Source organism: Mastigoproctus giganteus, chromosome 6 (assembly GCF_048544385.1).
Source record: "Mastigoproctus giganteus isolate SK-2022 chromosome 6, ASM4854438v1, whole genome shotgun sequence".
Classification (NCBI taxonomy): domain Eukaryota; kingdom Metazoa; phylum Arthropoda; class Arachnida; order Uropygi; family Thelyphonidae; genus Mastigoproctus; species Mastigoproctus giganteus.
This window is the reverse complement of record NC_143580.1, coordinates 203,028,075-203,050,828: the sequence shown is the minus strand read 5'-3', so window position 1 is coordinate 203,050,828 and position 22,754 is coordinate 203,028,075. Positions and strand designations below refer to the sequence as shown.

The following is a 22,754-nucleotide window of genomic DNA, read 5'->3' as shown; positions in this document are numbered from 1 at the left end:
ATAAAATATATATATATATATATCTGATAATTAAAAAAAATATATATATATATAGAATATCATTAGAAAAAGTAAATCAATCCAATAATAAGAATACCATCAAGGACTTAAGAAAACGCAAAAAAAAAAAAAAAAAAAAAAATTATTATTATTATCGCTTTTTACCGACAATCTAGATGACTTCAACTGGGGCCAACCACCCAGAATGAAGGCAAAAAACGACAAGAAGTTCTCTGTTTCTGTGATGATCAATATATGCTAAGTAATTTAAATCTAAACCAAATATAAACCAGTATAGGCCGAACATAAATCGTATATAAATAAATCGAATGAAGATAATTAATTAAGAAAAATTTTGAAATATTAGAATCAAAGGTAAGAAATATAAGTAAAATATAAATGTAAGCATATATTAATCATCGTTGACCCGACAGAGAACGTAATTTAAGGATTAAAACAAGATTAAATATATAATACATACTACATTTGACCGTATCTAGGACATAATGTAATAGTCGTCAAAATAAAATGTGGTGCCCCCTATGTGATGGATACGGTAAAAATAAATAATTAATTAAATTAAATTAAATTAAATTAAATTAACGCAAAGAGAAACATGCAGATAGTAAGAAGAAAAACTAAAGGAGTAGGAAAAATAGAACCTGAACTCCACAAAGGCGAAAAATAGTGGTATAGATAAGAAATAGTTTCTCCTACGTCCTCGGATTGCCCTAATAATTTCGGAGAAATAAAAATAAAGAGTGTAGGACAGCTTAAAGGCATTACATGTAATGATATTCTGTAGACATTGTGGGTGTATTGCATGATTGCTTGCAACTGCATTAACCCATAAATATTAGTTATTGTCTTTTAACTTTCTTGCTTTGCTTTATTTCTTGCTTTCCTTTTATCACTAATATAACTATTAATATATATATATATATATACAGGATTGTTAAAATTAAAGTATCCCTATATAGAGAGCTCTGGAGTGAGTTCTAAGGCTCGTACTAAAGAAAAATTTGGGCAACAGGTGCAATAAAGAATGCGCTCGCCATTTATTGGGAAAAAAATTAATTACAAAATTTGTCTCTATATGGCGCTGTGGCAATACAAATCACTTGAACAGTGCTACAATTGTTCAGTGTATCCTCCATTTTGGTCAACAACAGTTTCCATTCTTGATGAACAGCATTTTCTATAGCAGAATGTAACATGTCAACTGGAATAGCCAGCACATGACAAATAATGCTGTCCTACAGATCTGCCAGAGGCGCCTCCATAGCCAGGGGGGGGGCAGGAGCAGCAGTGCGTAGCACACGCTTTATTGATTAGACCGGGGTTCGAGCCTGTGACCACCAAATACAGAGGATTCGGAAAGGTCAGGGAATAACCACTGCATATCTCCAGAGCAATATGGCCTTAGTTGCTAATTCTCCTAAAAACCAAATAACAAACAACAAATCTGCCAGAGTTTGACATCCTTCCCGATACACCTGGTTCTTCTAAAAACCACACAACCAGAAGTCACAATGGGGTGAGGTCCAGTGATTGGGGTGGCCAAGATGTCTGGAAACAATGGCTGATCACCTGTTCATCTGTAAAGTGTTGCCTTAGCAATCTTTGGACACAACAGTGGATGTGGGGTGGCACCCATGTTGTTGCAGCTCTGGTATTGCGAAATTTGCCAACATTTCATAATATCGCTGTCCAGTGACGGAACAGGTGTGGGGGTCCAGTCGGTGTTACCTGTTCAAAAAAATATGGCCCAATCATGAATTTGGCTGTAAATCAACACCACACTGTCACTTTTGGAGAATGCAACGGGACCTCTTCGATAACTTGAGGGTTTTCTGTTGCCCAAATGTGACAGTTTTGCGTATTCACTTGTCCATTTAAGCAGAAGTGGGCTTCATCACTCCAAAGGATGTTCCATGGCAAAGTGATATCCACTGTCATTCTTGCCAGAATCTGAAGTGCGTATGTGAAACGAATATCTGCATCACCATGCTTTAGCTGCTGTAGCATGTGCATCTTGTAAGGATAGTACTGCAACACCTGACGCTGTACTAGCCTTACAGTGAAATACGGCATGTCCACTTTATGAGAAACAGCGGGCACACTTGCGCTACCACATGGAGATTGACTTGATAAATCCACGACAGCCATAGCCACATCTTCAACACAAGAGGAGTCCACTCGTTTTCGACCTCTACCTGGTTGAACACCAAGATATCCTGTCACTTCAAATTTCGCAATCATTTTGCGGACAGCACAAACAGTCATAGGTCCACGCCTTATGCGCTTCTGACGCCAGAATTCTCTGATAGCCGCAGCTGCATTGTTGCTGTTCTGATAGTACAGCTTCACTAATAGTGCCTTTTCTTGAAACGTTGGCATTGCTACTGTAGTGCAGTCAAACATCTACTGTGTGATTTTTGAGGAGACTGCTTTGCTTTTATACGGTACAGTAGAGCTGAGTAGTGGCGCTGTGGAAATAACTTACGATTATGCAAATAACGTAAGTTATTTGCATGATCATAACTAAGATAGTTACATGCCATACAGTGACAAATTTTGTAACTAATTTTTTTTTTTCCAATAAATGGCGAGCGCATTCTTTATTGTACCTGTTGTCCAAATTTCTCTTCAGTACAAGACTTAGAACTCGCTCCAGAGCTCTCTGTATAGGGATACTTTAATTTTAACAACCCTGTATTAAAATAATGAATCCTAATATCTATTATGTGATTATCACATAATCACCATTATGTGATTCCCTGATCATTATTGGTCTTGTTGTCCTCTGTCAAGATGGGGCATAATGGTCAGTCTATTTTATTTATTTATTTACTTTCATTTTTGTTGGTCCAGTGTTGTAGTTAGCTTTCTTCTCTGTTTTTAGTGATATTTCACATAATTAGGACCTGGTGCTATCTTTAAGGGTGCCACTAAATTTTGATTAATTGGCATATTCTAAAAAAATATTATTTGGTATAGTATATTTTGGCTTTTCTAAATTATTTTAGGAGCATTGCTTCTGCTATACCCTTATCTTGATATCCCTCCCCTTTTTTGTTTTATTATGTATGGGTTTATTTTTATTTTCAGTCTACTGATTTGCCATGCTACTTACATTTGTTTTATTTATTTTAATTTTAATTAATATATATATATACTCAATACACTGATCAGATACATTTGTGTATATATATCTGTTCACAAGAAACAGCATTCATTGTCTTACATAACAATACATACGAATTTTGCATTGACTGTCTAAAGCTAACAATGCTGCATTAAAACATGGTCCTTGAGGTTGTCACAGACATTCTCTCAGATATGTCAGACAAGCTGTACTTGCTACCTGGGAGTCTAAAATTCTGATGGAACTGATATTCGGGTGACATTCAAGTCAAGTGGATCCAATTTCAGTGAAGTCCGGAAGGTCTGTAACAGCCAAATCCTCTGCTTGCACCTTCACGATGGTGGGACTGTTAGTAATCCTGGGTATAACCTCCATGCACAAGGACACTGTGGGTGACACCCAGGTGTGAACCAATGTAAGCAGGGGTTGAATGTGTGGGTGCCACATGGAGGAATGCCGCCCCTCTGTGTTACCAGACAATACTAAGTGGTAGATGACTCATCAACTGGTGCAATACCACCACTTTGCTTATTGGAGCCTTGAAGTGGTGGAACCCATGTTTAGTCTCCAGAGCTAAGTTCCAGTCAACCCTTCCCCATCACTTCCATCATGCAGTATGACTGATGACTTTTAAGGTTATGGTGAACATCATGGTGAGATCCAATCTTCCTTACATTTCGAGGGTACAGCTCTAAAACAGTGTTTGCAGGCTGGCCACTAGTTAGTACACCAGACTGAACCTCTTGGTAACTCTTTAGGAGACTTCTGGATCAGCTAGTGTATAATCTTGCTACCTCTACTCTGTCAGATAGTGACTGGAGAAGTCAGAGTAGTGAGTATGTAGGGGGCATTGTCGAGGCCACGTTATCAAAGAGCTGAGTATATTCTTACCATGTGTATGCTATATCCAAAAATTTCATTACTTCATACAGCATGTCCCCTTTCCCTCACTTTTTCTTACTATTGAATACACCATGAATTGTCAAACTAATAGAGCAAGCTTATCTGCAAAAAGATCTAAACCTTCCAAACACTTCCTAGTTCATTTCTCAATTCTAATCTCAACGATGTCCATTTCCACTTGCAGTCTGCCAAACCCCATGTACTTTTTCTGACAGAATCTCAGTTATCGGTTGATTCAACTACTGCTCATCTCAGTTGCCAAAATTATTCGCTGTATGATTCCTTTCACCTCAAAGGTGGTACATATGTCCATTCCGATATTCTCTGTCACAGATTTGGTAATTTGGAATCTCCTCTTTTCGATCTCCTCTGGCTTAAAATCTCTCTACCTTATTGTGTCAAATTCATCTGTTGTCTCTACCGTTCTTCCAACTCCACTAATCACTTGGAGCTCTTTGACTTCCTCTCTTTGCAACTTGACTTTCTCCAGTCCAACTTTTTTAACAGTGAGGTAAATTTCCTTAGTGATTTTAATATTCACAACTCCAGCTGGCTTCTGTTTTCTAATCACACCGACCCAGCTGGTTGAGATGCTGAGGCTTTTGCAATTATTAATGACCTTGCACAGATTGTTCATTTACCTACAAGAATACCGGACAATCCTAACCATACAGCCAGCATGCTTGATCTTTTTCTCACAAACAACCCTTCTAAGTACACGGTCAAAGTGAGTGGTCCTTTAGGCATCTCAGATCATGACTTGGTGATTGTCTCTTCTCCAATGGAGCCTTTATCTCATGGCTATTCCCAACCTAATATTGTTTGGCATTACTAGAATGCAAAATGGGATGACCTGCGAGATTTCTTTTCCTTGGTCAGATTACTGTTTCAAAACTTCTGATGTCAATGTTTGCTCGGATCATGTCAGTGCAATTATTCTTGTAAGAATGAAATCCTTTATTCCACACTCCACTTTAAAATCTCGTCCGTTATCTAAATCTTGGTTTTCCAATAAATGTGCCAAGGCTGTTCAAGAGAAGAACGTTACATATTGTAATTGTAATTGGCTTGTTTTCAATTCTTCAGTTTCATTTTCTGCCTACACCAAAGCTCGCAACAATTGTAAAGCAGTTATTAATCAGTCCAAACTAGATTTTGAACAGGCTAAGAGTAGAAAACTTGCTTCTTGCCCTAATGATAGTCGAGCATTCTAGTCTCTTGCCAAAGCAAGAGGCCACAACATTTTCCCATCTCTGCTACCACCTCTGTCAAAACCAGATGGTTCTGTTGTCACCTCAGCCAAAGATAAAGCTGACCTGCTAGCATCCCATTTTTTTTCCAACTCATGTATTAATGATCCTGGTAAAACACCTCCCACCATTCCCAACACACTCCATTCAATGCCTCCTGTGTTCTTCCGTCAAAAGAATTTTGACGAATCTTGATGCTAAGAAAGCTCCAGGGTCCTAATGGTATTTCTCCCCTTGTTCTCAAAATCTGTGCTCCTGAACTTACTCCTGTTCTTTCCCGCCTTTTTTCACTTTCTTATTCCAAAGGTGTTTCTCCTTCTGCTTGGAAATTTGCTCATATCTAGCCAGTTCCTAAAAAGAGTGAGAAATTCCTCCCATCCAATTATTGTCCCATTACAATTATCTCTACTCTCTACTCTTTCTAAAGTAATGGAGAAATCAGTTAACTGCCAACTCTTAAACTACCTAAAATCCTTCCGTCTGATCAATGATCGCACCTTCACGATGGTGAGTCTGTTAGTAATCCTGGGTATAACCTCCATGCACAAGGACACTGTGGGTGACCACCCAGGCGTGAACCAACGTAAGCAGGGGTTGAATGTGTGGATGCCACATTCCTCCATGTGGCACCCATACCACATGGAGGAATGCCGCCCCTCTGTGTTACCAGACAATACTAGGTGGTAGATGACTCATTAACTGGTGCAATACCACCATTCCGTCAGTGTTGATCCACTGGTGATATTCTGGCTTATGTTGCCCATTTATGGACAAATTCAATGTAAAAGTTTGGTGAAACATAAGCAGTTGCTCTTGACATCTCAAAGGCTTTCGATCGTGTTTGGCATAAAGTTCTTCTAAACAAGCTTCCATCTTATGGTTTGCCAACTGTTTTTTGTAATTGGTTTTCCATTTTTCTCTCTGATTGCTCACTGAGGGTGATGGTAGATGGCTCTCTGTCTTCTAACTTCTCCATTAATGGTGGTGTCCCCCAAGGTTCAATTCTTTCCCCCACTCTTTTCCTCTTTTATATTAATGACCTTCTTCCATTGACTGGAAATCCTATCCATAGTTTTGCCAATGATAGCATATTGCATTCCACTTTCCATTTTGAGAAACCTTGCCCTGCTCAATCAGCTTCAACTTCTCGAATATCTGCTACCAATTCCTTAAATGCCAATCTCCAGGTAATTCTCCAGGGGAGCAAAGAAAACTTAGTTGATTTCAATCCTTCTAAAACTCAGTCTTGTCTTATATCTCGCAAAAAGGATTCTTCTGCTCCTATGCTTATCTTTAGTGACACTCCGATTTCTAGGCAAAATGATATATCTCTTTTGGGGATTACCCTGACTTCTAATCTCTGTTGGCAAAAGCACATTACAAATATTGCTTCTTCTGCATCAAAAAACTTGGGTTGCTCTTTCACACTTGGCATTAGTTTTCTTCCAAACAGCTATTCACTCTGTACAAATCACAAATCCGCCCTACCATGGAATATTGTTCCCACATCTGGGGCAGTGCCCCCAAAACCTCTCTTAGGCTTCTAGATTCCATTCAGAAGAGGGCAGTTAGGTTAATTAATGACTCCTCTGACAGAGTCTCTCCACTCGCTGTGGCGGCTCCATAGCCAGGTGGGCAGGAGCAGCAGTGCATAGCACACGCTTCTTGATTAGACTGGGGTTTGAGCCCGTGACTACCAAATATGGAGGATGTGGAAAGGTCAGGGAATGACCACCGCATATCCCCGGAGCAATATGGCCTTAGTTCCTAATGCTCCTAAAAACCAAATAACAAACAAACAACAATCCACTCGCTGTCTCATAGACATACTGTTTCTGCATGACTTTTCTACAGATACTTCCATGGGTACTGTTCTTCTGAATTGGCTTCTATAATTCCCGCTCTCTCTTTCAAAATAGTCCGAACATGTGCCGCCACCAGCCAATATCCATTTACTGTCCAACTTCAAACTCACAGAACCAACTTTTCATCTTCCTCGTTTATTCATTCAGCTGCCGTTTTCTGGAACAACCTTCCTTCGTACGTATTTCCTGAAAATTGCAGTCTACAAGAGTTCACTTGTAGACTGTTTCCACAATTTCAACAAGTCTAATGTCAACAAATATCTTCTTTCGTCTTCTCAACCTGCAACCTAAGCATGGTACTAAGTACATTAGGTTCTAATACCTCTCATGTTTGGGGTTTTCATAAAAAAAAACCAACAACATTTAATAATCTACAAATTTATTTTTTTCCATACAAATTGTGTGGAAAAAAGAAATTGTCAAATTTCTGTTTGTCCAGTTTTGATGAAATTTGGGTTGGTGCGACAAATTAACCCCAGGGGCTCACATCTTGTGAGTATGGGCTTGGCACCCCCAGGATCCTGAGCTGGATATCATCATTCTTCTCTTTCTTGGTGATTCCCTTTTACTTCTCTCTCTCTCTCTCTCTCTCTCTCTCTCTCTCTCTCTCTCTCTCTCTCTCTCTCTCTCTCTCAGGGTAGTTCAGAATTTTTTTTTTTTTTTTTTTTTTTTTTGCCTGGTGCAGCATAAGCCTCAGGAGGCTTCCTTGTATCATAAGGTAATAATAATAAATCTTTCTATATGAATCAAAATGTAAAATTTCATGAAAATCCTTCCACTGGGAGTTCCTCTGTTACGTGCAGACAGGCAGACGATGGATGGACATGGTGAAAACAATTACCACTTATGCATATATGCTAATGTGCCTAATAAAGATTTAACTTTCAATATTTTAATTTCATGCTTGTTTTTTTTGGCAATAGCATTAACAACCTAGATGCACTTTAGTGCACCATTGTTGTTGCTACTTATTAGATAATTTGTTCCATTTTGTGTATTGCCATTAACCTGGCTGTAGTTATGTGGGATCTATCAGGTGACTTGCACAAAAGGCATGCGGAAACTCAAGTGGTGCACCCATTTTTTTGATACATTGAACGATTGCCATCTAGTTCCTCCATTTCTGAAAAGTGGAATTATAGTTTGGTCCATTTTCTATAAGTAACAATAAATAAAACTATTAAAAAAAGAAAAGTAGTTTCCATGCCATTCTAGTTTAAGGAAATTCACCAGTTATATTTTCTAACTTTCTAAATAAAGCATAGGCGTAGACTTAGTAGGGAATATTTTAGGATATTCCCAGAATAATTAGCTGAAAACAAGGGTTTAGAAAAATGCATGAGAACTCTCTAAAGGGCTGTTTCTTCCGCACAACACTCTTCTGATTGCTATCTTGAAAAGCTGTGGATTCAAATAAATTAGTCCTCCCATTTTTCAGTGGTTTTTTTTTTTTTTTTTTTTTATGTGTAAAACTGCTGAATCTTTTTGTGTGGCAAGTTAGAGTAATTGTTTTATATGTACATACGTAATATATAATCAGAAATATATATGCACATGTGCAATTTTGAAATTTTGTGGACTTAACAAGTTTATCAATTAAAAAAGAAAATTCCCTAATAGTTTCATGTTTGTATTTTATGACTAACTTTTTTCCAGCACAATCAATAAAAGTTTGCATATTTTTGTATATATGTAATATATATGCAGAAATATAGGTGCATGCACAATTTTGAAATTTTGCCCTTTTAACTGTTTTCTGCCCTAGAAAATGTAAATGACTGTTTAATTTCATGTTTATATTTTATGGCTAACTTTTTTTTTTTTAAACAGAATTAATTTTTTTGTTTATTTGTAAAAATAACATGCAAAAAAGCACAGCATATTTTAAATATTTTAATTTTTTATTAAAAAACAAAATGTTTGATTCAGTAAGTACAGAATTCTATTAAGAAAAAAATGATATGTTGGTATACTGCAAACAGAATTCAAAGTGTCTAAAAATTTTTTTCCATAAATAACAAATTTGGTCACCTGTAAGATTCCATCAACCCCCATTTCAACAAACTGGGGCACAGCTAGTGCCGACTTATTAGTATTAGTAATGGCCACATGGTGCAAGGAAGCCTATGGCTTATGCTGCACCAGCCAAAAAAAAAATAATAAAATAATAATAAGAAGGAATTTGTCTTATAAGATGGTTAAGGTTAGTTTTAATACAAGTGTTTTCTTTTAAGGGATCAGATTACTTTAAATTTGTTAAGCAATGTGATGCACATTTTGCATTAAACTTGCACAAGTTGGCATGATGCACTATAATCAACTTTAACTAGGTTGCTTGACGGCACATTATAGCCTTAGATGCTAATGTGCCATAAAATCCTAAAACAACCAACCAACCTAAATGGGTTGCTGTATGTCAAAATTTTGGAATTGTCAGTACTGGTGTAATTGAACAGAACAAACAAATAAATAAAGCAATGCAAAGAAATTTAAAATGCAGTTAATTGCATTTCATGATAGCATGAAATGCATTTGCAGCATATGACATGCATTAATTAATTATTTGCCATTAATTTTAAAGAAAAGCCTGGGAACGCTATTCAGAGAGTTCCAGAGCAAACCAGCTAAAGCCAGATCTTTATTAAAAACCTCTTTTTAGATTTCTGAAAGTTTGCAGGTATACATGCAATGAATGATCATAGAGGAAACTTTTTACACAGTTAAAAAAATCAAAGGCAGACCATAAAATAGAAAGTTGCCAAGAGCTTTGTTATCGATTTTCATGAATGGTCATTAAGTCTTGAAAATGGTTGTCATAAATAAATAGCTTTTTCACCTTTTTAGGTGATGTTATTTATATTAAAGCAATATTAATGTCATGGATAATGACATTATCTTTGTAAAAAGTCCAATTCTTAAAAGCTGAAAATTTGGTTTCACTCATGGAAGGAACCAACCATAACATTTTCTACACCTAGCAAGTATCATATCAATCTATCTAAAGAAAAGAACAAAGTTATATTGACTTTGGAGCTAGCTTTAAGTAATTCTTTGCCATATCACTGAAGTTTGGGATTTTTTCACATTATAAGACTTAAAAACTTAATAGGATAAAATTTTTAACATGTGTTTATACAAAAAATAAATTCTAATGCAAATTAATTTTTGTGAATGTAGAATAGTTTAGGGCTAAAGCTTCAGCTTATGTAGGGAGTTAACTGACTTACAAGTTAGTAAAATTGCATCATTTCTGTATGTAGCCAACTACTTAAGTAGTTATAAATTGGCATCATTAAGTATATCTCATATTGTGAATACCTTCACAACGAATTACCATGATATTACACTACCTCGAATATGTAACGCTTCACCATAGGAGAAGACTATTATCCGCTGAGAATAAGTAACAATAAGTCTTCTCCTGTGGTGAAGCATTACTTATTTGATGTTTAAAATTACTGTTGGATCAAATTTTTTGAATTAAATTTGATGTTCTTTTAATAATAAGCAATATTTCATAAGGTAACAATTCCCCTTTTAAATTTTTAATTACAGTTGTGAGTAGGGTGACCAACCATCCCGAATTTTGTGGGACATTCTGATTTTCGGCTCTATAGAGGCATCCCAAAAGAACCCTAGGCGGGATGCCATTTGTCCCAATTTATCACATAAAATAAATAATATAAATTTATAAAATAAATTTTAATATAAAAAATTAAATATAATATTTAATATAAAAATATTAAAATAAAAATTTAGTTTATTTTAATAAATTTCATAAATTTAAATTTCAGTCAAATTGAATTTGATTTTATTTTAAGAATTTTATCAGTCTACTTTTAGGCTAATGATTATTTATATTAAAAAATAATAGAAGGCTATGTTCTGTTGATTGCTTGATGTTGACCTAATAATGAATAAACATTTTACTTACCTACCTACGTGTATCTAATTTATTCAACCTACCTATTTTAAAAATTAATATGTCAAGATATATCTATATATGTATAATAACCAAGAAGGTTATTATACATATATAGGTATATATATGTATAATAACCTCTCATGCTTTAATGTACATGTACATGCTTCGATATTACAAGGTATTTTGTAATCTGATGTACCAATGGAAAAATCCCGATTTTTTAAGGTCGATATCCCGAAATTGGCTGATCAAGAGTTGGTTACCCTAGTTGTGAGAGACATTCCATTCATGCAAAAAAATTAATTACTGCTATCCAAATAATCATAATTAGTTAAACTAGCAGAGTACTGTATTGCTTTTTCAGTTTATCTTAGCATATAGTAACTTGAGCTGTATGGATATTATTTTGATGGAGTTTTTTGTTGTCCTGATATTATAATAAGTTAATACCACTAAAAATTGTCAGTAATTTGTTATATAACTGATTTAACAGATTCCAAATCAAGAAAACTTAACCGGAAACCTGCAAATTTCCAAACAATGATGGAACTAGCAAAATTGATGTCTGAAGTTGCAACACCTCCTTATATATATGGTCAGGCCTTTAGGGTTATTCGTTATCCTGCAGATGGAACCATATTTGACTATATGGCAGGGGAAAGAAAGGTAAAATTTTTGTTATAGTTGAATGGATTTGTTAAGTTTAGTGTTATTTTAAATTTGATATTTTACATCTGGGTTTTTTTTTTTTTTTTTTTTTTGTGTGTGTAGATTCATTTTTCCTATGCTGTAGAGTTATGGGGTGATGGAGACTTCCCTGGGCTACACTGTTTTGATCTCTTCAATCCACCCAATGAGCAACTAATGGTAAGATATTTTTCAGCTTAGCAATTTTATTTTTGCAGTATATATTAAAAACTTCTATGAACAGAAATATAATGCTTTTTATTGAGAGATGGAAAAAATAAAATAATCATTAGATGCGTTTTTAAGAATTTTTTAAGAATTCTCTAATTCCTGAGTTCCAGTTTAAGTTTAACTCATTTTATTTTAATTCAAATGAAAAGTTCACTTATATTGTTTAAGCTATTTTATGCTTTTTATTTATACAGCAAAAATTTGAAAAAGTTAAAAGAATAGAAACATTTGCAGTAACTAGTTAAAATGCAATGTCACCTTTTCATCTAACAAGCATGTGATGCAATGTCAATATTCATGTGTTACCGCATTAAATTTAATGGTGAAAGAAACCATTGTAAAGTAATACCCAGATATACAAAAAACAAAAGTTAATTTTGTTTTTAAATCAGAAAAGTTGTATGCACCTAGTTAGTTGGCTATGAGGAATTGTGTTTTTGTTTTAATGCTTGATTTGTTAAAAAAAAACTGCATTTTTTACTTCTGTAAAGCAGATGAAACAGAGCATTACCTAGTCAGAGGACTGAGTTGCAAATAAAAAAGTATAAAAAAGGTTGACTCTAACAATTTATTTCCTAAAGTGTGTTATTAAAGACAGAAAGCTGAAATGTATAGTTAAAAACATTTCAGTATACAAACATTATACAGGATATTCCATAAGATAATAGCCAAATTTGGAGATTGTTAATTAGGCAATTTTAAGTCAAAGGTTATATGAAAATATATCACATCCTCAGGAATTATTAATTTCTGAACATTTAAAGCTACTCACATTGGTGTTGTTGAAAAGAGTTACAGGAATTCATAAACATTTTTGACTTTGTTTAATAGCTTACAGTAGGACAATAAGAGTGATTGTTACACATCATAATGGAGTAACTGTTTTAGATAAAGTGCCAAGATATCACCTTTTGCTTGTTAGATACTGTTCAAAATGGATAACATTGTTCATAGCTTTATTTGTTGTCAAATGAACTTCATTGTTTTTAAAATGTCTTCAACGTTTTCTGTATCCATGGTTTGATACAAAAATTTTTCCACTGTCTAACGGCATCGTAGTAGTAGCAGTGGCACGTGATGCAAGAAAGCAAGTGTATGAGCTTATGCAGCATCAGCCAAAAAAAAAAAAAAAAAAAAAAATCACACCATTCCCTCCAAATGCCTGTCCAGTTCCTCCTTAAATTTATTCAACCTATCAACTTCCACAACGAAAGATGGAAGTTTGTTCCAGCAATTAACCACCCGCTGGCTAAAGGCAAATTTCCGCACATGTATTCTACATCTGTCTTTTCTTAATTTGAATTTATGCCCCCTTAGGTTTGTAATCTGAACAAGTGGAAGGATCCCATCAGAATTCAGCGTGCTCAACCCATTCAAGGCCTTATATACCTCAATCAGATCACCGCGCAGGTGCCTAGTCTCCAGCCACTGCAATTTGCAGAACTTAAGCCTCTCTTGGTAAGAGGATCCCTTCATTCCCCTCACCAATCTTGTTTTAAGTTATATCTCATATTGCTGAATTCTTGTAATTTCTTTTTCTTTAACCTACTTTCTAGCATAATCATGTACCTAAATTGAGAATGCCACAATTTTTGTCCAAGTCTTCATTTTTATTTCATGTGTTATGTTGAGAATGGAACACACAATTTTGAAATGTAGTTTTGGACAGTTCCAACTTTCAGTCTTCCTTTAAAGTCATTCAAATCGTTCACTTTCGCAATACCTGGTTGAAGTTTATTCCTACAATCAGTTAACCTCTGGCAAAGGCAAATTTCTGTACAATATATCCTACAACCATCCTTTTCTGGCTTAAATTTATGCAGCATCATAAATGTAGTCTATGAAAGAGTTAGGATATTAATAGCATTTAGTTTACTCAGTGCATTTATAGTCTTAAACACTTTAGTCAGGTTTCCTTGCAGATGCTTGGTTTCCAGATTTTATAATTGATAGAACCCATCTTTCTTGGTAAGAGTAAATTTTTGTAGCTCTGACCTATCTTATTGCTCTTCTCTGCACCTTTTCTAACAGATCTGTATCCTTCCTAAAATGAGGCTTCCAAATGTGTATGCAGTATTTAAGATGGCCCATGTTCCTGCTAAAATATTCCTGTATATCATTGACAAAATGCCCATCAGCTGTCCCAGTAGCCTGTCTGGACTGTTCTAAGAACTTCATGTCAGACTATCCTAAGTCTTTTGCATTGTCAACTACTTTTAGTGTGATACTACCCAAATGGTATGCTATTCTGAAATTACTGCTACTCAGATGTAGTATTGCATTTATCAATATTAAACCTCAGTTTCCATTTTTTAGTCCATCTGCTTAATTTATCTAAATCTTGTTAAATAACATACTCTGATTACCATCATTAACCACACTGTCCATCTTTGTATTGTCAGTAAACTTTGACATTAAATTTGATAGATCAGTAACATTAATAATATTAAAAAAATAAGGGGCCCAACACCGAACCCTGAAATGGATCCTCATAACATTAGTACCTGATGAGCAGTGGCCATTAATAACCACTCTGTGTCCAGTAAGCCATCCCGTTATCCATAAACTTTCCCCAGTGCTGTAATGCTCCAATTTGTATAGCAGTCATTCATGTGGAACAGCATCACATGGTTTACTGAAATATAAGTATATGAATATAAAAATTATTTTTGCATCCAGTTCCTTTGTGATTACCTCACAGTAACTAATCAGATTGATCAGACAAATTCTCCCCTTCACAAATCCTTGTGACTGTTATGTAACTGCATTGTTATCAAGGTGATGTTTCATTACTTCTTTAGTTATTTTTCATCATTATATTCGCTGTCACAGAAATCAAACTTATAGAGCTGTAATTGCTCACTTTGACTTTTGAACCCTCTTTATGAATAGGAAAACATTTGCATATGTCCATTTTGTAGAGACATCTCCTGAATCCAAGGCTGCTCCCATGATTATGGCTAAAGATTTGTTTACCTCTTGTGCCCCTACTTTTAATAGATTCCATCAACCACTTCTTTTCAGTTATCATAAAATTAACTTCCAGTTAGTATTAGGTACAGTTCTGGTATCCCCATCCCTAAACTTCACTTGTGGAAATAGGTACATTTATTCATTTTGTGAAAACTTGTACAGGATCATGATGTAATTTCGTACTTTGTGCTCCTTACACACAATAAGTCCATTTTGGTTATATCATACATTTTGCAGATTATGAAACATTCTTGGCAAAGAATGCAAAGAAAAACAGAAAAGAGTTCTTTACCTACGTAAACTCTAGAAGGAAAAGGATGACTCAGATTGGTCCACTGGATATTAATGGTTCAACTGTTGATGATCCTGCTCAGGTGGCTAACGAAATAAATGAGTATTTTGCATCTACATTCAAACATGAGGAGTTATTCAGGAAGGGGAATGCCAGAGGTGAAGTAAACTCTGGTAGTGAGTAGATGATTTTGTAATAACTGAGAGGAAAGTGGAGGAGAATTGTTGAGGTTAAACATAAAAAAGGCACCCGGGGTGGATGGGATATATCCAGTTATATTAAAGGAGGCAGAAAAGGAAGTAAGCAAACCCTTAGCATTAATTATGAGAGCTTCTTTGGACTCAGGGGAGGTACCCATAGACTGTAGATGTGCAAATGTGACCCCAATTCACGAAGGAGGATCACCAGTAATTATAGACCTGTGAGTTTAACTTCTGTTCCAGGAAAATTAATGGAGGCACTGGTTAAAGAAGCACTGCAGGATCATCTAGACAAGACTTCAGTTATAGCTCGGACACAGCATGGTTTTGTTAGGGGAAAGTCTTGCCTAACCAATTTGATCGGATACTATGATGCAGTCAGAAAAGAACTGGATGCAGGGAATAACTTTGATATCATATATTTGGATCTTGGAAAGGCTTTTGATACTGTTGCACATGGAAGATTGCTGCACAAATTGGAGCAGTGTGGCATTCGAGGCAAATTGGTGCTATGGATAAAGGGATGGTTGAGGGGGAGAAGACAGAGAGTGGTAATCAATGGGCACTGCTCATCGTGGACTAATGTTATTAGTGGAATCCCTCAGTGTTCAGTGTTGGGTCCATTGTTGTTTTCTGTATTTATAAATAATATTGATGATGGTATATCAAGCTTAATGTCCAAGTTTACAGACGATAAAAAGGTTGGCAGGGTTGTTAAGGACACGACTGACAGTATGCTGCTGCAACAGGATCTGGAAAGGTTGAGCAGATGGGCTGAGAAGTGGCAAATAAAGTTTAACACTGACAAATGTAAAGTACTATATATGGGAAACAGTAACCCCAGAGTAACGTATCAACTCTGTGGTACTACACTCACAATAGTAGAGAATGAAAAGGACCTGGGGGTAATTGTGCAGGCAGATATGAAGTTTTCTGAGCGGTGCAGACAGGCTACAAGAGTAGCTCATGGTGTCTTGTCAATGATATACAGGAATTTTTCTAGCAGGGATAAGGAGGTGATTATTCCCTTGTATAAGGCAATGGTCAGGCCACACCTTGAGTACTGTATACAGGTGTGGAGGCCTTATTTCAAGAAGGATGTAGAGCTGCTGGAACGAGTACAGAGAAGGGCAACAAGATTAGTGAATGGAACAAAGGGTTGCTCTGACGAAGAAAGGCTTAAGTTTTGCAAATTACAGTGTCTGGAGACTAGGCACCGGCGAGGTGATCTGATAGAGGTGTATAAAGCCTTGAATGGTTTGAGCATGCTCAATGCTGATGGAATTTTTTCTTTTGCTCAAAATAATCACCTGAGAGGGCATAAATTCAAATTGAGGAAAGACAGATGTAGGATAGATGTGTGGAAGTTTGCCTTTAGCCAGCGGGTAGTTGGTTGGTGGAACAGACTTCCATCCCTTGTTGTGGAAGTTGATAGCCTAAATAAATTTAAGGCTCAGCTGGACAGGTATTTCGAACGAACGGAGGGGTGAAATGGGAGAGGTTTTTTTTTTTTTTTTTGGCTGATGCTGCATAAGCTTGCTTTCTTGCATCATATGCCTCTACTAATGCTAATAAGTCCATTTTGGTTATATCATACATTTTGCCATCTTGATGTTGGATTAGTTTATACTTGCTCTTTATTTATTTAATGCACTGAAGGTTTCCAGTGTTTTGTCTGGAAGCATCATGTAATAAATGTCATATAACATTTTTGACTTAATCATATAACTAATAACCTTTTGATGTGAGACTATTATTTCACATACTGCTCTCTATATATTTCAGAATTATATGTAAAAATTACAATTCTTTCGTATTAATTAAATCTTAGTAATCATTCATTAATCTTATTTCTTATTTTAGGAGACTCTCCAAGCAGTTCATCCAATATATGAAAAATTTTTCTTTTATCTTATTGAATGGAAAGAGAAACAGATTATGTCAGCATTTAGTATAGAGGTAAGAAATATGAAATAGAAGTATCGCTAGTGTCTGGTTTTAAGTTTCGACTCTAGTTGGTCCCTGAGGTTTGTCACACATTTTTCCAGGAATAAGAGGCTTGAGCTCACTACTTTGGGAGTCTAAAACACTCATGGAACTGATATTTGGGTCCCATATGTGTGAGTAAAGTGGACCAAATTTTGGTGAAGTCTGGCCATTGTGCAAAAACTAAATTCTCTGCTTGTACCTTCATGATGGTGGGATTGTTAGTAACCCTGGGTTTATTCTTCATGTCTAAGGTCTGAAACATTGCACCTAATGTACTGAGGATGACCACCTGAGTGTGAACCAGTGCACATTCTACCTTGCAGTATGACTGATGTCTTTTAAGGTTATGATGACATCATAATGAGATCCAGTTTTCCTTTCATTTCAAGGTTATAGCTATAAAACTGTTTTTTCAGACCAGCTGCTAGATAGTACACTGGGCCGAACCTGTTGGTAACTCTCTAGGAGGCATTCAGATCAGCTAATGTATAATCTCACAGCCAGATTACTCTGTCAGCTAGTGACTGGAAGAAGTCCGAGTGGTGTGTGTGTGTGGGGGGGGGGGCATTGCCAAGGCCATGTAATGTAAAGGAGCTGGATACATTCTTTCTGTGTACGCAGATATCTAAAAGACACACCACATCCAAAAATTTAATTCATACATGACCCCCCCACACTTTTTCTTTATCTAATTATACTACTTTAACCTTGGGAGGCCCTCCCTGATTTATTTCTTTATTTATTTTGCCTTGTCTCCATTCTCATTTCTATTCACCATTTGCTAATATGTACTATAAAAAATCAAAATCTTTTCCAGTGATTTTTCATATTCAGTGTTTACTTATTATTATTACTAGCTATATGGTGCAAGGAAGCCTGAGGCTTATGCTGCACCAGCCAAACAAAAATTCCCAAGTTACCCTGAGAGAGAGAGAGAGAGAGAGAGAGAGAGAGAGAGAGAGAGAGAGAGAGAGAGAGAGAGTCAAAAGGGAATCACCAAGAAAGAGAAGAATGATGATATCCAGTCAGGACCCTGGGTGTGCCAAGTCCATACTCACCAGATGTCAGCCCCTGGGCTTATTTCACCTTATCTTTGGTTTTGTTACATATGAATCAGTATTGTGTGACTAAAGACATTTTTTTTTTTTTGCTTAATTAATCCCATCATCTGTTCTTTCATCTGTTTCAGTATTCTTGTGCTGTACTTCTCCACTGGAAAAAAATGCCTTAATGGCATCTAGGATTCTTGTATCCAAAAACCTAGTCACCTCAGTTAACAGAACCCCCAAAAATACCATAATCCTTTGAATTTACATTGGAAATTCAAAGCTGTACTTCATGATTATTGAATATTTATACTTAGTAGGATAAAAACATGACTATCTGTTAATAGCTACTAACTGATCCTTTGGCATCTTTGCTAAATATCAGAAAGCCTTACTTGAGGCAGCTTCTTCAGTGACCAGAATAAGCAAAATAAAGAAAACAGAACAGCAAAACAAGCTTAAAAATACTCATTCTGTTAGAGTAAGCAGCTGCACGTACTGACTTTATCCCTTGTTGTAGAACATATTTGTGTTTTCATAAATAATCCCTTTAGCCTCCATACTTAGTGTAATTCAGTTCATTATAATCTTTTAGACTTACAGGGTAGGCCATATGTCAGATTATCAAGAAATAATTTATAGAGTTTAATTCTTGAAGTCAGTTTTGGCCCATTTTACTTTATTAATGTTATTTATGAAGTTTAAACAAATCGCTCAAATTGTTTTTGGTGAGTTACTTCTTGAGAAATTACAGCTCTTCCCAGTAAACTAATATAAACCACCCTGTATATTTGAATTTATGCTGTTTGAATTTATTTGGAATATTTTAGATTATTTTAAAAAGAAAAGCTGAACTTTAACTCATTATAATGAGAAATAATGAATTTTTTGAAGAGAATTAATTTAACTTAGTATGAGTATGAAATATCTGATTATAATGTTCAGGGTGACTTGGAAGTTGTACCTTTTAGTGTTTTTGATTAATAAAGAAAAAATCATAATAAATATTCAAATCATTGGCCATTAATTTTGCAGGATTCATATTTGATGATTGCATGAACCCTTAAAACACCTCACAACATTGATATAGATTTTAGAACATTCAGTTTTTATTTTCACATTTTATTCCATCCATAAATACCAACTATACTCAATCAGTCTGATTCAATCTGATATGAAATTTTTCATGCAGTGCAAACAAGCAGCTTGGAAGGTACATGGTCTCCTGTCTGTGATTTATAGGGCCTTTGCTAATAGGGAGAAGGACAATATTATCCCTCCTTACATGGCATTAGACTGCATTTGGAATATTGTGTTTAGGTCTGGAGACTGCACCTAAAACAGATATAGAGAGTTTCTGGAGAGGTTTCAGAGAAGGACAACCATTGGTGATGAGTACGAAGTGACGCGCATAGAAAGAACAACTTAGAAGGCATGGACTGCAAAGTTTGGCTGTTAAAGATCTAAGGGGAGATCTGATTAAGTTGTGTAAGGCAGTGAAGAGATTGAACAAAGTGAATGAGGACAGTGCGTTCTCCCTTGTAATTGAGACACAAACCAGGGAACACAAATGTTAAATGTTAGGAAATAACAGAATATTGGATTTCATGAAGTTCACCTATAGGCAATGGTTATTGAACATTAGAATAAATTGCCTCCCAGCATGGTAGAGGAAGTTCAAAGCAGAATTAGGTGGGAATAGTATGACTAGTCTGTTTCATTTTTATTATTGTGATTATTTTGTTTATTTTTGGTTAATGCTGAAAAAGTTTCCTTTTGTGCTCTGTATAAAGATTGAATATTTTGCTCCTAGCTTGTGAAATGCAAAAAGAATAAAGGATAAAATACATGATCACTGCATATCATTCCTTCTCCCCACTCCTTGACTTCATCCTTCGTAGACACCTAGAATGCTTTCTGAGTTGAATCATATTAACCTACATACATAAATATGAAATAATGTCTGTGAGTAATCTGTGATATCTCTGTCTTGCTCGATATTCCAGTAAAGGTTTACATTATTAATAAAAATACATTACTCAATATATTAATATACTTAAAATTGTCCCACCTAGAATGAATGTACAGGTCTACTTAAAAATTTGCATTTATAACTTAATGTAAACAATTAACATATCAAGCTAACTACAGTAGAACATTCAGTAATGTGTCTGTTACTACCCTGATGTAAGAATCTGAAGTGCTATAAAAATGTGTGAATATCATCAGGCAAACAAAAGGACGAACAAATAATAATCTAAAAGCATGGCAGTGCATTTAACACACATAAAGCAATGTTATGTATAGCTGATAGACTTTGGAATGGGTCAGATCATTGGGTTGTCAGAAGCTAGATGGTTAATACACAATGGGTACAGGAAGGTATTTGAATACATATGGTGGCATCAAGCTGTTTGGAAACAAAGATGGTATTGTGTCATTTTTGGTGATGAATCACATTTCTTTTTGTAATCTAGTTATGTATGCATGTCTGGATGTGTGCACGCACGCACGCACACACACACACACACACACACACACACACACACACACACAATCACACCAGGGATAGAGGTAATCAGCCTGCATCAGGGAGTGGTATGCTGTGCTAAGATCTGGAGTCATGGTGTGGAGAATCATCAATAACAGTAGCCATTTGCCTCTGTTCATTATTGGTTGCACATTGATTTCTGGCAAGACATTTTGTTGAAATCATTCTAAGTTCAGTGCTTTTGTCCTTTCTACACTCTATTCCAAATGATATTTTCCTTGGCCTGCATGTTCAACAGATCTCTCACCAACTGAATATGTCTGAAATACAATGGGATACTTACTGACCTCTGCCTTTCACCTCCACCACTGTTTCCTGCTCAATTTATAACACAAGAAAGATCTGTTCTTCCTCAAAGGGAGAACAGACCTTCCTTTTCAACTCTCTGCTGTAATATTTGGCCATGGCTGCTCAAGGAGGCCATACCTCATCGATGTGCACTGCATTTTTGTATGTAAATACTCTAAATTGATACACAAACTTAATTTCTTGTCTATGTTGATATGTGTCAATCTGCTTATTTAAACTCAAAGCATGCACTCCTTTTACATGTAGCAATTTCAATGATGAGCAGTATATATGTTTATTTTAATCTTTTATTTTATTTTCTTCCTTTGGGTTTAGAAAACAAATACTTATATTCATTTGAAAATTGTATGTTTTGCAGACAGATGGCCCTTCCTTGACAGTTTGTTTCATCATGTTGGGACTGGTTGTTACAGTAACAATAATGGCAGCCTGCAGCAATAAGCTTCCGGAATGGATGAGATTACATCCACGAAGAAGAGTTATCAGTTTAAAATCTCTTAGCTCTACACTTCATGTCAGTTGACATTAGATGAATTAAAAGTGTTGTTGTTGGAACAATTGAGATAGCAGCATTTTTTATTAATGTTTATAACAAAAAAAAAAGTAAAGACTATATAAAAATGAAGTCGTTAATTTTGAAGGGCATTCCAAATCTGGGTATAATAGATTTTTATTAATATTATTGGAAACCTTAGACAGATATTCAAAAATGAAGTTATTAATTTTTGAAGCCATTCCAAATCTGGGTATAATAGATTTTTATTAAGATTATGAGAAACCTTGGACAGATATTCTAATAAAGAGAGAGTTAGTGAAATACTTTAAAATAAAATCCAAAACTTTTATCAGAAATATACCTGTTGATCTTAAGCACGTAGTGAGTTGTCCATATATGTTTCATTTATATTATACATACAATATTAATAAAGAGAACTTTTTTATGAACTATTATTTTATTTCATAAACCATTACAAAACTTATAGAAATACAGAGAATGATCTTGATACTTTGATATTGTTTCTTTATGACGAAAGTGAGATAGATATTTTATATTAATGGGTTGCTCAATCTGTATAATGTTAAATCTTTGTTTACTATATTAGTTAAGTTTTATTTAATTTCTCTTGAATCTGTCAAAGATAGGATAGGCATTTCTCTAGTTTATCATTTATGAGTGGAATGAGAGCATGCAAAATGTTTTGCTTCCAGCCCAATGTATACAGTGGATGCCATTTATTGTGATCACTTCTGAACAAAGCTTAATTGATAACAATAACCTGTTGATAATAATAACCAATGAAACAAGAATTCAGCTGTTCAGTGCCCTTAATTGATGCAGTGCAGAAATGTTTACATAAAAAGGTGGAAGTGGACAAAAAGAACTT

The 22,754-nt window shown here is 35.3% G+C and overlaps 1 protein-coding gene across 1 annotated transcript in view; it reads left to right on the top strand.

The window, feature by feature from the left end:
- Positions 1 to 21,972, top strand: part of LOC150084888 (zinc carboxypeptidase A 1-like) — a 49,524-nt gene extending 27,552 nt beyond the window's left edge. Inside the window, exons 4-7 of the mRNA XM_090375615.1 lie at positions 11,585 to 11,757; positions 11,863 to 11,958; positions 17,338 to 17,433; positions 21,728 to 21,972. Of these exons, the coding sequence (XP_090231741.1) occupies positions 11,585 to 11,757; positions 11,863 to 11,958; positions 17,338 to 17,433; positions 21,728 to 21,892 (530 nt within the window). The 3' untranslated portion in view covers positions 21,893 to 21,972. The remainder of the gene's footprint in view (positions 1 to 11,584; positions 11,758 to 11,862; positions 11,959 to 17,337; positions 17,434 to 21,727) is intronic.
- Positions 21,973 to 22,754: the final 782 nt, after the last annotated feature.